Raw genomic sequence first — 16,765 nt, forward strand, 5'->3', positions numbered from 1 at the left:
GTACGCAGACTGTCTAGCCTGGTTTGTTTTTGTTTTTTTTGTATACTGAATCGAGGCTCGTGAAAGAGCTGACATTTACTTCACAGACAAATCAACCAGACAAACAAAATATATAAAAAGAGGGAGCGGAAGACAAGAGAAGAGGAAGCACACAAACACTTGAGAGCACACAACATTTAAGAGCAGGGAGATGTGTGGGAGGGAGAGGGCTTGGGGGGGGAGGAGGCGTGGGAAGGGGGGGGGAGGAGGCGTGGGAAGGGGGAGGGAGGAGGCGTGGGAAGGGGGGGGGGAGGAGGCGTGGGAAGGGGGGGGGGGAGGAGGCGTGGGAAGGGGGGGGGGAGGAGGCGTGGGAAGGGGGGGGGGAGGAGGCGTGGGAAGGGGGGGGGGAGGAGGCATGGGAAGGGGGGGAGGAGGCGTGGGAAGGGGGGGGGGAGGAGGCGTGGGAAGGGGGGGGGGAGGAGGCGTGGGAAGGGGGGGGGTCAGGTTAGAATCCTGACCCAGCTATAAGCTGTCATCCTGGTGTTTCAACAACGTGTGTGCATCCGAACATTGAAGTATTGCTATTAGGCACCATGCTAATACTACGAGCCAACACGTGTGTACTTAATCAGAAGAGAAGAGCCTCACACATGACAGCTCAGACGAGGCCACCCAAATGATGTCCACAAAGAGAAGGATAACAATCCCCAGCAGAACACGGCGCCGCGTCGGTGCAGGTGCAGATGACAGCGCAGGCCGCTGCATCGCCAGTAGACAAAAGCATCTGTCACGGCCTCTGGTGGGTACATGGACAAAAGGTACAGACAGGTGTGTAAGTGAGAGTGAAATAAGGAGCATTTTTTATTTTTTTTAAGAATTTTTTTTTTAATACAATGAAGTAAATTATATTAAATGTAACTGAAATACTTTGTAAAAGGACATAAAAGGAGGAATGACCATAAATAATAATTGTATTGCGAGGAATTACAGGAAGCGATGACGCGGTGTTCGACAAAACCACCACGGCATTTGGGAAGCTCTTTGATGACATGTTGAACAGGTGGACGATGATGACACGTGGTCTTCCACACACCGTGCAGGAAACCCTGTTTGGGGACACAGCTTAGGTCATCGGAATGCAAAGGTACATGCACGGACACAGCTCAAATACCTATCCCAGTGCGATCTCTCCAACCAGCTGTGAGGCTCCACACCAACCCATCGTTTGTTCAGTATAAAGGGAGCACAACACACCTCCCGATAAACTCGCACAACCGCACTTCAAGCAAGCTAGCAAATACCTATGCACCGCCTAGCAGCACGCGCTCAACGAACAGGTCCTCACTGAACGGTGTAAACCTTGTTATTCATGACGAACAGGTAAACGTGCGCCGACACGTACCATGAGCACACAGGAAGACAGGAAGCTTGTGGCGGAGTTTCAAAATGGGTGAGGAAAGCGGAAATGAATTGTTGCTTTAAATTATTCTGATCAGAGCAGAAAAGAATGCACCTTTTCCTTTGGGGCCCAACATACGTTCCCCACGAATCCCTGTCATCGTCGCTCCCCATTTGGAATGTTTTAAAATAATATTGTAATTGTATTACCACATTCAAGTTCCCTATTTGAAATCTTCTTCTCTCTGCATTTAAAAGCAAATGTTATTTCAGAAGTACAATTTTCGATCGCTCGGAAAACCTGAGGAAGCAGCGATCCGAACAAATCGCACCGCTCCAAACGCTTACTCGGAGTTGTCATTCAGCAGAACACTCCTTATCGTTTTGCATTGCTTGGAATTATACTTTGTGTTGGAACGACAAACGCCTTCAGCTGTTTTCAGAAATTCAGTTCATTTGGCCCTTGCCAAGGCCTTGCATGGTCGAGGATGCCTTCGGTTGGGGCTATCATGACCAAAGATAGATGGACATAGGTGATGGTTTCACCCTTGTTTGTCTGTGAGCTGGATAATCTTAAAACGTTATGGACGTAGTTTGGCAGGAGATATAGGTTCCCATGCACCCCCCTAAAACGAAATTCCAAAATGATTTTTAGCACCCCTAGGACATCTACTTAAATAATTTTGGTGTTGCCGGCGGGAAAAAATGTCCCACGGGGTCATAATTAGCATATTTCCAAGATGGCTGCCATTCTCATCCATTAAAACGTTGTCTTATGCCAGTAAATAATGAGCCGATGTTGATGATCTTGGTGTGGATATCATGGTTTTCAGAGGTGCTGAATCGATTTCCGAGGTCTTCAAAACGATTGGAGGTCAAGGTCACATGATTCAGGCGAAGGTCAAGGTCATTTTGTTAAGAAATCGCTTAATTTTCATTTTCCGACATGCATTATTTTTGACCCAGCTCCCATAGATATGGTGATAGGAGATTACTTATTGCTTTAAAAACTTTTCTTATTATCCCAACTAACAAGACAATTTGAGGTCAACGTCATGGGGTTAAGGTCATCTTCAAGGTCATAGGATGTGTCAATTAGGGACACTTAGCGCAATGACGTCCGTGCATGTGATGAAAATTTGTGACTATAATAACTCCTGAACCAGACATCATAGAAAGACAACTGAGCCCTTTCATATTTATTATCTATGATAAGTGACATTGTAGCAAAGTCTGAGTCATCCTCAGCATCCATGAGAAGATCATCATCATCTATCTCCATAGCCTCCTCTGGATATGGCTCAGCGTCTTCGTACTCTTGCTGGCCCTCATCATTTTCAGCGTCATCAATGTCCAACAGGTCAAGGAGTCATGGGGTCAAGATAGGGCCAATTGACCACACAGGCTCAAGCACCGCCTCCTCTGTCTTCAGTCACCCTTGATCCTCGTCATACGGTTTGGGGCACTCAAATATATGCTCAGCAGCACGCCTGTAGCAGGCCACACGGTGGTTGACTCGCTGCACATGAGGAACGAGTGAGTCCTGGCAGGGAGGCAGGCGAACCATGTCAACCTTCGACTCAGGCTTGACCATACATGGCGCAGGTTAAGACCTCCAACTGCTCCTGCACCTCTGGGACTACCTTCCACGCCACGCCGAGCTGCGGTGCTGGCAGTTGCAGGACTTGATGAGGTTGAGGAGAGCCGCAGGAGAGATCTGGATGTTCATCTCCTCAATGAAAACCTCGAGCAGCAGGCTCTCCAGCACCTCACAGACAGTCTTCAGGCAGAAGAGGGCCTTGGCATATGCCTCGTCAGAGAGCACACTCTTCAGGCAGCCACTGGTCACCAATTGCGCCTCCAAGAGATTTTCGGCATACCCTGAACCTCGGCACTTGTGGTTGGTGATCATCCCGATGTCGTTCATGGATGTGTGGAAAGCCCAGGGTGGATCACATGGTCCTTTAACTTGTCGGGATACTTCCACACCAGTGGGAGTGCCTTCATGCGCACACCGAGATTGAAGGTGTTGATGGTGTACTTCTGGCCCACTTCTCGCGTAGCCTCCTCTGATCGCCGGAGCAGCTCCTACACCGTCTCGTACTGAGTGATGGGCAGGTTGATGGGCGTGTAGTAGTCGATGGTGGATTTCTTGGCAGGCGTCACACCAGTGGCCGAGATGAAGCCACCCAGGCCAGGCACCTCCTGCTTGCCCTTGCTTGAGATCATCCTGGAACAAATATTTCAGTAAGAATGAGTACAACACAGAGAATAAACTGAATGACACTATTAGAAGGAAATTTAACAATCCAATATATATGGATACATATATGTAGCTCATTGCAAAAGTCCCACCTGCACAGGAGCCACATGTATTCTCGGAGACTGGCAGCAAAGACTTCATCATCCGGAGGCGAAAAAGACGCATTCTCTGGGAACTTGGCGCTCTCCCTGTTGTAAGTGGTGACAGGAGGGAGAGTCTCTGGAGTATCCAGCTTCAGGCTCCTCTTCTTGCTTCTGTCGTACAGAGGGAGGGTCCGTTCAGTGCTTGGGGTAGCGTCAGGCGTTATCTCCTGGATCATGATGCCCCCTGCACTGTTGACCATGTTCGAGCCATGGATGTTGTAGAATAATAATTTTAACTACTGTTCTACTTCAGAAACTTCAGAAACTCGTTTTAGCAAAATCAATGTTTTATTCACTTTTGAGAATTTGTTGTATACTAAGCCGAGATCTTTAATGAGTCTTTGTTCCAGAGTTTGTTGAAGCTCGTTTGGTCGGTCTTTTGAAGCTCGTTCAGTAGGTCTTCTGAAGCTCGTTCAGTTGTTGACAATCTCCAGTTGGTTGATCAGTTTCAACTGGTCTTCAGTTTTCACTCCTCTTCAGTTCACTGTCCCAGTCCACTCTTCTCTCTCTCCTCGCAACTTTCTCCTGGTTTTAAAGCCCCAAACTCCTTTGATGTTGCAGAGCATGCAGGGTGTTCCTTATCCAAAAAACCTTATATGGCTTTCTTGGCCAGCAAATACTTATTTCTGTTCAAGAGGTCAAATACTCTGACCTGCTGAAAAAGAATTTGCAGCGTGTGCGCAGTGCCCTGAACAGAGGCTATTAATGATCGACAGGTGGCGGTCCGAGAGCGTTACACATTCTTGTCTGAAATTAACTCTTCTGACCACATGTTAATGCTAGTTCTATGCTCTTTTGCTCATTCGTAAAGTAAAACATAATTCCACTTTAAACAAGATTACATTGATATATATTCTAACAATATTGTCAATATGAATATTTAATCCCTGACAATGTTCATGGTGATCTTGTTGAGATTGTCCCACTCACTGTGGAACACAACATTGCCCTCGCCAAAGATGATCTGAGGAGTAAGGTAAGTTGAATCCTCGTCCAGTGCCTTGGCTATGGCTGTCTCCAGCTCTAACCCAAAGTCATAAGACTCGCAGTGACCCAGTCGGTTCAAGATCATCGTCAACTGCTTACTGCGGTAGAGGTGTCGGAGAGTTGTGCACAGGAACATATACTTCGACAACTTCCACTGTCTATTAGTCACTGCTCGATAGAGGTCCTGTCCAATAGAGTAGACAAGCCGGCACGTCCTCTCACACTTCTCCATCTCAGGGTCACAGCCAGACAGGTCAAGGTTGAGGAACCACTTGAGCTCATCAGGCAACTCCTCCCCAGCTCGCTTGTCCAACTCGTGAATTAACTGGGGTAGAAAAGATCAAGGTTTTGGATGGGGGAAGATAAGAGATGGTGGTGAACAGCTGTTTTAAAGACATGGAGGGAGGAGTGGGATTGAAGAGAGTGAGGGAGTTTGTTCCAGAGGCGGGAGAAAAGAGGAATGAAAGAGTGAAGGTGAGCAGAGAGTCTTGATTTTGGCAGTTTCACCAGATCACCAGAAGAGGGTTGCTGGCAGATATTGTGCGACCTGTAGGAATATTTGGGGGACAGAGCACAGACAGAGCTGGTGGAGCTAGGCCAGAGAGGAGTCGGTAGAAGGCAGAAAGACCACCACCCTACCTGCGGTGAGTGAGTGAAAGGCCCTCGGAGTTAGCTTCATCGCAGGAGATTCCAATGATTCTGAAAGCTTTGGTTTCAACAGTGTGAAGCCGACCTATGTGTGAGGCAGGAGCACCAGCCCAGAGGGGAGAGCAGTACTCCATTGAGCTGCAGGTGAAAGCCTTGCATGTGGTGAGGAGCTCAAGTATGCCAAGGAAGGACTTCGCAGGATGGATGATACCCAGTAGGCGACTGGCTTTGGAGGCCAACTTGGAAATGTGGTTTTCCCAGGAAAGATCATGGCAGATAGCGAGACCCAAAAGCTTGAGTGACAGAACTTATTGGAGAGGATTGTTGAGAAACTACATGGGAGGGTTGTCCCGTCGGTCTTTTCGGAGAGACAAAGTGAGAGTGTGAGATTTGTCAGGATTGAAAGACATGTTCCACTTGTTTGACCAGTCTGTGATTTTGTCCAGGTCTGCAGAGAGTGATGAGGCTGCAGACTGCCGATCTGAGGGATGAGGTATGGAGTGGCAGAGAGTGGAGTCATCAGCAAAGAGATAGAGAGGATTTTCCAGAGAGTCAGAGAGATCATTGATGAAGACCAGAAAAAGCACAGGGCCCAGAATACTGCCTTGGGGAACTCCAGCCTCAACAGGAAGGGGAGATGAGAGAAATCCACTCAGGGCCACACGTTGACTACGACCAGAGAGGAAGTCCGCAAGCCATGCGTGGATATTTTCATGGATACCATAGGAGGAGAGTTTGGTGAGCAGAGTGGGGTGCCAGACCGTATCGAAGGCACGTGATATGTCAAGGGAGACAGCTCTGATTTCCTGTTTGGCATTGAGGACCTCCATCCATTGTTGAGACAGCAGAAACAGCATGTCCAGAGTAGAATGACCTGGTCTGAATCCAAATTGATGATCCGACATCAAGCCAATGAAGAAGAGGAAGGATTGGATGTCAGATGCGATGATTGATTCCATGACCTTGCTGATGGTTGGGAGCAGGCTGATTGGTCTGTAGTTGCAAGGATCTATTTTTGCACATTTTTTGTGTAAAGTGGTAATGTTGGCTGATTTCCAAGCAGATGGCAGATGACCTTGAGCAAAAGAGAGGGCGAAGAGAACAAAGAGAGGGTGAGATAGAGCAGCAGAGTAGGATTTTAGGACCTGTGGGCTGCTGCCGTCTGGTCCAGTTGCAGAATCAGAGTCGAGGTTTGACAAATTCCTCAATCCATTGCTTTATACAGCAGCTTATAAGTTCCTCAATCGCATATGTTCCTCCATTGAAATGTAGTAATAATCTTCACCTTCTACTTCTCCTGGTCGCATTGCTCTGGTTGTTGTAGATACAATACAAATCATAGGGTGTTTAACAAAATATAAAAAACTTACAATCTTTTCATTTTTTCTATTCAAGAGCCAAGATTTATGAAAGTTTTTTTTCCTGAAGCAGATTTACCCACAATATATATAACTGCTGTATAAGCCTGAGTTTTTTTTTAATATGGCTTCACTGAGATGAGAGAAAAATCTGGGAATGAGCAACCTCAGTGTGTTCAGTGCCTGCAAGTCCTCGCCAATGAATCTATGAAGGAAAACAAATTGAAGCGTCATTTGCATTCAGTTCATCCAAACTTTGTCGAAAAGCCACTGAGTTACTGGGAGGACAAAGACGAACAGGTAAAACGAAGCCGGATTGATGGCTCCCTCGAGTTCAGCCTTTTCTCTGGAGAAAGCTTCCTTGGCGTCCTTTGAAGTGGCGTGATATATTTCAAGATGCAAAAAGCCCCATAACATTGGAGAGGAGCTGGTGAAGCCAGCAGCAGTGGCAATGGTGAAAACTGTTTGTGCAGCAGATGTTGCCAAGAAGATTGAATCGGTACCACTTTCTGACAATAGCATAAAACGTCGAATCAATCTCATCTCAGATGATATTTTGGCTCAACTGATTGTGGCACTGAAAAAAGCAGGACAATTTTCGTTGCAGACGGATGGATCGGTAGACATTGCAGGTGACACTCAACTGTTGGTTTTTTTAAGGTACAGAGGAAAAGACGACATTCTGGAAGAATTTATTTTCTCCAATGCCCTGTCAAGTAGCACCACTGGAGAAGACATCTTTAATATGATGAACAATTTTTTCAAGAAACATGATCTAGACTGGTTGAATCGTTTGGCTGGGTGCACTGACGGAGCCCCATCTATGATGGGAAGTCCTTTGGGTTTTCTTTCTTGTGTTAAAGCAGAAAACCCTGATATAATACTTCTGTTTCTTACATCGGGAAAACCTTACCACTCAACGTTTGCAACCGGACCTCCATGTAGTTCTCAATAATGCTAACCAAATTGTGAATTTTGTCAAGGCCAGGGCCAGGGCATTTTCCATAAAATGTGTGAAGAGAAGGGATCACATCACCAGGGTCTTGCTGTTCCACTCTGATGTTCGTTGGCTCTCTCGAGGGAAGATTCTCGGAGGAGTTATTGAACTAAAAACGGAAATTGATTTTTTCTTTTTTTTTACGTGAGAAGAGATATGGATATGCATTGGCAGACTGCTTTAAATATGCTGCTTGGCTGGCAAAGCTTGACCATTTGGATGACATCTTCATGCACCTGAATACAGACATGCAGGCCGTAATCATACCATGGTGAACATAGGTGAAAAAATTGCCTCATTCAAAAAAAGCTTGTTCTTTGGAGAGAAAAACTGGCTCAAGGGAAAACGGCTGCCTTTCCAGAACTGAGTGCTGTGCTGGAAGATGCGTCGGAAATATCCCTTGGATCAAAAGTATTTTCGAAGATCATCTGAAGAACCTTCAGCAAGAAATGGACAGGTATTTTCCATAAAACGTCGACCTCAAGAAGCATAGTTTGATCAGAAATGTGTTTAATGTGGACGTCAGTGAAGTCGGAGAAAATATTCCGGGATTTCAAGAAGAACTTGCAGAACTCCAGGAAAATCAAGTGCAGAAGCAACGCTTTGAAAAGCTCCTGTATTCGAAATTTTGGACCCAACTGGAGGATAAGCCCATTCTGACTCAGGAAGCTGAAAAAGCTGTCCTCCCTTTTCCAACAATACATCTCTGTGAACAAGGATTTTCAGATGTCGTTGCAATCAAGACTAAAGCAACGAACCGCATGCATCCTCAGCATGACTTGCGTTGTGCTCTGTCCATCAACATACAAACCAAACTTAGAGGTCCTACAGATTCCACCAAACTCCAAAGTCTTACTACCGCACTCTCCTTCAATAGCCCAAATCCTTCACGAACTGGCTGGTCACACCTGATGCAGGTAATCCCTGCGCTCGCGAAGCAAAAATCAGGGTTAGTCATTCGTATGCGTTAGTGTCTGCATTTTTAAAATTAATTTTCCCGGCAACAGTTAGTCTGATGGAAACGAAATTTTCACCATAGGAGCGCCTCCTCCTGTGGAATATTTTAATGATAATTATGACATCATAGGTCACGTGGTACAGGCGCCATCTTGGAAAAACGGTACACTTTTATATCTCCCAAACCACTCATTGAAAAAAGTTGAAACAAGGCTCATTGTCAAGTACTCCCCATGGGGAATAAGATATGTTAGTGATGTCATCAGTGCCTTCGTTATGACGTCATAATTCAACAAGTATAACGCTTTATCCGATCAGTGTGAATTTTTTTTCTCTGCAACTGTTGGTCTGATGGACACGAAATTTTCACCGTAGGAGTGCCTTTTCCTGTATAATATTTTAATGATAATTATGATGTAATAGGTCATGTGGTACAGGCGCCATCTTGGAAAAACTAAAAAACGTTACACCTCTATATCTCCAAAACCACTCCATGGAAAAGGTTGAAACGTGGCTCATTGTAAAGAACTCCACATGGGGAATAGGTGTTGTTAACGATGACCTCATTGGTGTCATAATTATGACGCCAAAATTTGACAGGGACAACGCTTAGTTTGATCAGTTTGAAATTTATTGAGCGTGATCTATGCAACAATAGAGAATATAAATTTATGATGTGATCGCTCACGTGGTCTGGCAACCATATTGGATCAAAGAAAAAAAAAAAACCTTCAAAAACAAGAGTTGGCTCGCATCAAGTTGACTCTGCAGGGTAAGTATTCTAAGAATACCATGTAGTTTGTAAAGGGATTTGAAATTTTTTCAGGGTGCCAGTGATAATTTGCCTACTCTTCGCGCAAGAGATGGTGGGATCTTTAACGCCAACCAGCTAATGATAGCAGAAGGGACAACGACGCTAATGTTCTTCCCAGCAGGATGACAATGAGAGCGAGATCTGTCATAAAAAAAAATTCTGACGGTCATTTCTTGAGGAGGTTGTTCAGACCTCTGCTGATTTGGGGGAACCCCTCCTAGGAGGCTCCCTGATGCAAAATCGAAAAATCGAAGACCAGTGATCCTGCGGATCATCGAGTGGAACGGATATGTCGGGTTTCAGAGCAATTGGTTGGTAAATAAGGGACAAGTAGGGATACAAAATTTGGGGGTAAACTCCTCCTCCTCCCCTCCCCTCTGGGAGCCCCCATGATCTGAAATCTAAAAATGGCAGCCTGAGTGATTGTGCGGGATACTGTCTTGAAGTCATGTGTCAAGTTTCAGAACAATCAGCTGGGAGATAAGGGAGTAGTAGAAAAAATAGCAAAAAGATAGCGGATGTACAGACAGAAGTCACAACCCATTATAAGTTCCACTATCTCTGATGAAATTTTACAAATTTCTCTAACCTCTCTCTGATGACCCTTTGGAAGCATCCACCCTGTCCCATGCAAATAACAATATTATGCTGTGTCTCTCTCACTTGACACACCACATTGTTAATCGATTGAGAGAGCATTTCAATACATCTTTGAGGATTGAGAGATCAGATGGAGCTCTGATTTATCAACCTCTGCGCTATCAGGCCTCCAACAACACTCCTCAACAAGTTCTGGATGCATGTGCTCTTCTAGTAACCCACTCATAGTTCAAATTCCAAAATCCAGGCTGACTGCTCAACTCAACTCTTTTGCTTCCAGAGGATGTGTTCTCCCACTTTTCCCTCCATGGCTTCAAGGGGGTGGATGTGGTATTGTGGTAGCCTTCACTACCCCCATCCTTATCCACATTCTTTATTACCCCCATTAACCCTTCTTAACCCAACCCCCTTACTTTCAGGTTGCAGTGTTTCCTTCCTACCTCTCACTTTCCTCTGTTCTCTTGCCTGTGCCCAAGAGTTGCCCTACTGTCAGTTCATACCCTCCGTCACCTTGCTCTTCCACGAGCCTCAATTAAAAAAGCGAAATAAATTTGTCCAAATCAACGAAGAGAGTATTAATAATGTTTTCATAACCACTAATCAAAGACAAACAATGAAAGAGAAGATTATTGATGGAAACGTGTAACCTGATATATACAAATAATGCGTATACCACCTTCGAAATAATATGATTTTCATGATTTGGGAAGCTGCTTGTAACATGCTGCAACATCACTATGGTTCCATTTGAAGGAAACAGATTACATAGATATAGAGGTTGAATGTGGCAAACTGGAATGTAAAGTTTTTGACAAATATGCAAAACTGGGAGGGTAATAAATAAGTAAAACCAAAACAAAATAATTGCAATTGTAAAAAAGATTCACTTTAATGACACGATCACTACATGCGGCAGTTTTGCAAGCACCTTAACAGTATTTAAAAGACCAATATGTATATCCCTTTACCGCATGACACAAATCGCTGAACAAGACTGTTCATATTCAACAAATTTAAAGAACAGCCGACAGACACCCACAATCCCCACATAATCTTAAAGAAACAAATTAATAAAAAATGGGTAAAGATAACCCAAAATGTTCTTATGACCAGGTTAACATCACTTAAACTCCATTTCTGTGTGGCTATCAACCAGGCAGTGGCCACCCGAATCATATCAAACTGGGCCGTTCAGGATAGGGCGATCAACCAGCTCGATGCTGCAGTCCGTGCCCTGCTTCATTATTGTGGAGCACTTTGCCCCTTCTAGCTCCAGTAATGTGATGTTGTTGGCAACTTTGGTGAACAGCAAGCTGGCAGGAACAAAGAGAGTCTCCTGTGGTCCCTTGACTGGCCAATAGCGACCTAGATTGAAGCCATTTAGCCAAACCTGGCCCTGTGGATCAAAAGCAGAGAACATGAGGCACGGAGGTGGGGAAGAAGCCAGGAACCCATATTCGTATCACATATTCTTTAGGAGTGACTGTTCAGTGGTGCATTGTTTTCAGTCCATGGTTAATGCTTGTATACCGATATGATTCAATACAGAACCAGCTGCTTATTATATAAGACTGTCATGTTTGTCGAGGCGAGATGTTCATTGTAAAAGTTGAGAAGAATAAAAAGGTGACGAGTAATATGGTAGTTAGACTTTAAACGTGTGAAAGATCACGGGTGTTCCTGAGTTTTCTGGATGCTTCCGGATAGTGAACCATCTGACATTAACGAGCAATTTCTAGTGGCATCTGGATAAGTGTTTCTAGTGTAAGGGGGCTTTCATGGATGTTCTTGAATAGAGTACAGAAATGGCAAGGTGGAGTGAGAGAGAAGAGCTTTTGCTTTGACACCTTTTGTTTGCCGGTTAGTGTGTCATGACTGTGGTTGAGTATTGCTTGTGTTTTATCTCCTCAAAAAACAAGTTGGATGACACTCGTCTGCCGGTTGGACATCTATCCCAAAACGAACGTTGGTTTTATGACAATGAGATTACACTTTTTAATTTCAAAGGTTGGTAAAGTACAGATGAGATAGCAACAGTATGGACAGGTTTGTTTGGTGTTCCAATCTAAGCACAAGGCTAATGAAACTGAGATCTCTTGTTCAAAATAAATTTGCTATGATTTGTCCATTGTCTTCTGACATCCTTGTAATTCATTTAAAAGCACACATATATATCCGACTGTCAACATGCATGTGAAATACGTACAAGTTCCTCCATAGGGCTTACATCAATGTCGAAAAAAAAGCCTTCTCAAGCAATAAAAACAGTCACACAAGTGTTTGACTTTTCTAGCTTTAACTTTTGACTGGCTAAACTGATTTTTGAAAGAAATATTCAGGCTATGTCACTTACAATTAATGCAGCAAGAAGAATAAGGGTTAAGACTCTGCATGCTTCAGTATAGATATATGGACATTTATTTTAAATGCCCAACCATATTTAAATTAGCGGAGATGAAGCCTGTGAACTTACACAAACTTCATTTTTATACACTCGTATCAAGCGTTGGTTGTAAAATAATCAAATCAAATCATTACATTGCCGCTTCAAACATCAACCATTGCTCTGATGCCAAGTACAGTGCCTTCAGAAAGTATTCACACCCCTCGACTTTCTCACATTTTGTTGTGTTAAAGGCTGAATTTAAAATGCATTAAATTATGATTTTTTTTGTCACAGATCTACACAAAATACTCCATAATGACCAAGTGAAAACCTGTTTTTAGAAATTGTTACAAATTTGTTGAAAATGAAATACAGAAATATCTAATTCACATAAGTATTCAACCCCCTAAGTTTGTAGAAGCGCCTCTGGCAGCGATTACACCTTTGAGTCTTCTTGGGTATGTCTGTATCAACCTTGCACAACTGGATTTGGGGAATTTCTCCCATTCTTCTTTGAAGATTTGCTGAAGCTCTGTCAAGTTGGATGGGGAGCGTCAGCAAAGAGCAATCTTCAAGTCTTTCCACAAATTCTCAATGGGATTCAAGTCTGGACTTGGCTGGGCTGAGTGATCTGTGGTGTCTCGTGGATTGGGAATTGCTTTTTTCCAATCATTCTACTGTACATTCGATTGCATGTTCCCATGTACCTCTGTGTCCTTTTGATTGGCTTGGTTTGTTCCGTTTTTGTTAATAGCATCTTGATTACCATCCTCCCAGTACTTTCCTTTATAAATAAATCCTTCACAGTAAAAGGTAAGAAAACGTGTTTGAGGCATCAGTTTTCTGTGTACGTTTGCTGTAGATTTTGGCCCAATTGAACGATCATTGGAGACCGGTAAAGGTGTATAATTTATTGAATGCAGTGCAATAAGACTTTTTGGGCCATCTCCCAGGACGAAAGATCCTGGCTTTGAAGGTACTCTCTTAACGGGCACTCAGACATGACAATATGTTTATTTATACCGAGTCTCTACTAGCCTACTACCTTACACATCTCATAATCCACTATATTTTACCATTTAATGGTATCAAAGTACACTTCAGTCTTTCATAAAACATAGCATATTTTGTAAACTATAGTCACAAAGTCTCTTCAAAAATGACCTCCAAGTGTGAGAATGTTATTATTTTCTTTGAGGTCCTTCAATCAACAACAACAACAACATGGATTTTAAAGGCCATTTTCCCTGCTAGAGCGGGGGTTAGCCTTGCGGTCCCCATGACAATCTTCTCCATTTTGCCCTATTTTCTGCATCTCTCCTTGTTAACCCCCTTGCCCGCATTTCTTCTTCCACCATCTTTAGCCAAGTCTTTCTCGGTCTTCCCCGTCTTTTACTTCCTTCTACATTGATTTCCATCACTCTTCTCAACCAGTCACTTTCATCCTTCCTCAACACATAACCAAACCATCTCAACCTGTTCCTCTTCACAGCATCAATCACAGGCTCTATTCTCATCATCTTTCGCAATTCATCATTTGTCTTCCTCTCTCTCAACGACACTCCGCACATCCGTCGAACCATTCGCATTTCCACCCTTTCCAACCTTCGTTGCTGCTCTACGTTCATTACCAATGTCTCGCTCCCATAAATCATAACACTTCTCACACATGCAGCATACACCTTTCCCTTCAGCTTCAACGACACTCCCCTCATCATCAGCACGCCACTCAATTCCCGAAACTTCTTCCATGCACATCTCACTCGAGCAACCGTTGCCGAGTCTGATCCACCTTCTCCATTCAGCATGTCTCCGAGGTAGCAAAATGTTTTCACACCTTCCAGCTTCACGCCGTCTCCAAGATCCAACTCAACATTTCCTCCATCTGCAGCTCCCTCTGTGCACACCTTACATTTGAATGTAGCTGCCACACTGGTTAATGACCCTCTCAGACCACTACATTTTTGATGAACCCACTCAGCGCACATTGTACACTGAATGGAGTTCACTCCGACACCCTTCCTACACACAGCACAGGGCCACTTCCCAGTTCTTTCCACCTCACCACATGCTTTACCACTTGCCATCACCTTCGTCTTTCCGATATTCACCTTCAGACCTTTTGTCTCCATACATTCCTTCCACGTGTTCATCTTTTCCTTCAGTCCATCCATACTTTCCGCAATCAACACCAGATCATCTGCATACAACAACTCCCACGGTAAACCCTCCTTTACGTTCTGAGCCAGCACCTCCATCACAGCTACAAATAGTAGTGGACTTAGTACCGACCCCTGATGCACTCCCACCTTCACCTCAAACTCACCACTGTTCCCGTCCTTCGTCCTTACAGCTGTGCGTGCTCTTTTGTACATAGCCGTCACTACTCTGATCAACCATTCCTCCACTCCTAACTTCCTCAATGCCCATGTCAATACTTTGCGTGGAACCCGATCGAATGCTTTCTCCAGATCAACAAACCCAAGAAATAACTTCTTCCTCTTCTCCATGTACTTCTCCTGCAACTGCCTCACAATGAAAAGTGCGTCTGTCGTTCCTCTTCCTGGCATGAATCCAAACTGCATTTCGTCGATCTTCACTTTCTTCCTTATCCTCCTCTCCAACACCCTTTCCAATACCTTCATTCCATGCTCCAATAACTTTATCGCTCGGTATGAGCCACACTCCAGAGGGTCACCTTTCCCCTTGTATAGAGGGACGAGGGTACTCAGTTCCCAATCCACTGGAATGCGGCCTTCTTTCACCACCAGATTACAGATCTCTGTCATTCTCTTCACACCCCAACTTCCTGCTGCCTTCAACATATCTCCCACAACTCCCGTCGGCCCTCCCGCTTTTCTACCCTTCATTGCTTTTATCGCTTGCTCAACTTCCTTCTCAGTTATCTTCTCTGCCGGTCCTAAAACTGGGTTACTCTCTATGTTGCCATCCCATTCATTCTCTGTATTCAACAGCATTTCCATATATCTTTTCCATCTTCCTTTAATTCCATCTGGGTCGACAACGATTTGTCCCACTTCATCCTTCAAGCAACTCACCCCCATCACATCACACCTCTCTTTCGCTATCTGCTTTGCAATCCTGAATACTGCTTTCTGACCCTCTTCCGAATCCAAGCGTTCTCCGAACATTTTCCTACATGCCTCCTGCGCCTTTGCTACCTCTTTCTTTGCAGCCTTCCTGGTTGCCTTATAACTTTCATGCTCTGCTGTTTCTGCTCCCGTACCCTTCGCCTTCTGCCACTCCTTGAACTTCTTCCTCTTCTCGTCAATCCTCTTTCCAACTTCATCATCCCACCACCATGTTTCCGAGTGCCTCGGTGGTCCTTTTGTCCATCCACTTACCTCACCAACGGCTCCCAACAGACTAGCTTTCATTGACATCCAACCACTTTCAAGCTCAACCACATCATCCTCGACCCTACTCAGCCTTTCTTTTAATGCCTCCCTTACTGTCACCTCTTTCAACCTCCACACCTTCATTCTCGGTTGGTACTTCACCCGTCGAGCTCTCCTCGCACCTTTCACCCTTACGTCGCAGACAACCAAGTGGTGCTGTGAAACAGCCTCCTCCCCCGGGATCACCTTTGTGTCCCGGAGGTGCCCCCTATCTCGCCTACGCACCATCAGGTAGTCAACGGTTGTCGTCGACCCACCTGACGTGTATGTAACAAGCTTATTATCCTCTTTCTGGAACTGAGTATTACAAATCAACAAATCAGCTCCATCAGCAAACTCCAAAATCCTTTCACCTTCTCCATTTCTCACACCATATCCGTAACCCCCATGAACTCCGTCAAAACCATCCATACTCCTTCCCACATGTCCATTTAGGTCTCCTCCTACCACAACAACTTCCTCATCTTTCACGTTTTCCATCAGCTTCTCTATCGCACACCAGAACTTGTCCTTCTCTTCATCGCTTCGACCAACCTGCGGAGCATATCCCGAGATGACGTTCACCAAGAGCTTTCCAATCATCATTTTCACCATCATCAACCGATCACTCACTCTAGTCACACTCACCACACTGTGTACAAACTCCTCAGAAAACAGGACACCAACACCATTCACGCCCTCCGGGCACCCTTGCCACACAAACTTGTATTTCTGTCCCTGCCTACCCTTCACCATTCTCACACCACTTCCCTTCCATCTCGTCTCCTGCACACAGCATATGTCCACTCTTCTTCTGACCAATACTTCCACCACTTC

At 44.7% G+C, this 16,765-nt stretch overlaps 2 protein-coding genes across 8 annotated transcripts in view; both read right to left on the reverse strand.

Moving 5' to 3' along the window:
* SLC35F5 (solute carrier family 35 member F5) overlaps positions 1-1,558 on the reverse strand; it is a 54,595-nt gene extending 53,037 nt beyond the window's left edge. For 3 of the 7 annotated variants that reach the window (XM_068126550.2, XM_068126559.2, XM_068126535.2), the window contains exons 1-3: positions 1,493-1,552; positions 968-1,085; positions 628-775 (exon numbers count right to left, since the gene is read on the reverse strand). In XM_068126550.2, the coding sequence (XP_067982651.2) occupies positions 628-775; positions 968-1,085; positions 1,493-1,538 (312 nt within the window). In that variant the 5' untranslated portion in view covers positions 1,539-1,552. Of the gene's footprint in view, positions 1-627; positions 776-967; positions 1,086-1,233; positions 1,261-1,280 lie in introns of those variants that run through there. The other 4 variants (XM_078783593.1, XM_068126575.2, XM_068126569.2 and 1 more) reach the window with 3 other exon arrangements.
* A 9,450-nt stretch (positions 1,559-11,008) lies between these two features.
* Positions 11,009-16,765, reverse strand: part of LOC137434010 (beta-galactosidase) — an 89,925-nt gene continuing 84,168 nt past the window's right edge. Inside the window, exon 17 of the mRNA XM_078783595.1 lies at positions 11,009-11,540. Coding sequence (XP_078639721.1) covers positions 11,322-11,540 — 219 coding nt within the window. The 3' untranslated portion in view covers positions 11,009-11,321. The remainder of the gene's footprint in view (positions 11,541-16,765) is intronic.

This window comes from Myxine glutinosa, chromosome 1 (assembly GCF_964187855.1).
Source record: "Myxine glutinosa chromosome 1, kmMyxGlut1.1, whole genome shotgun sequence".
Lineage (NCBI taxonomy): Eukaryota > Metazoa > Chordata > Myxini > Myxiniformes > Myxinidae > Myxine > Myxine glutinosa.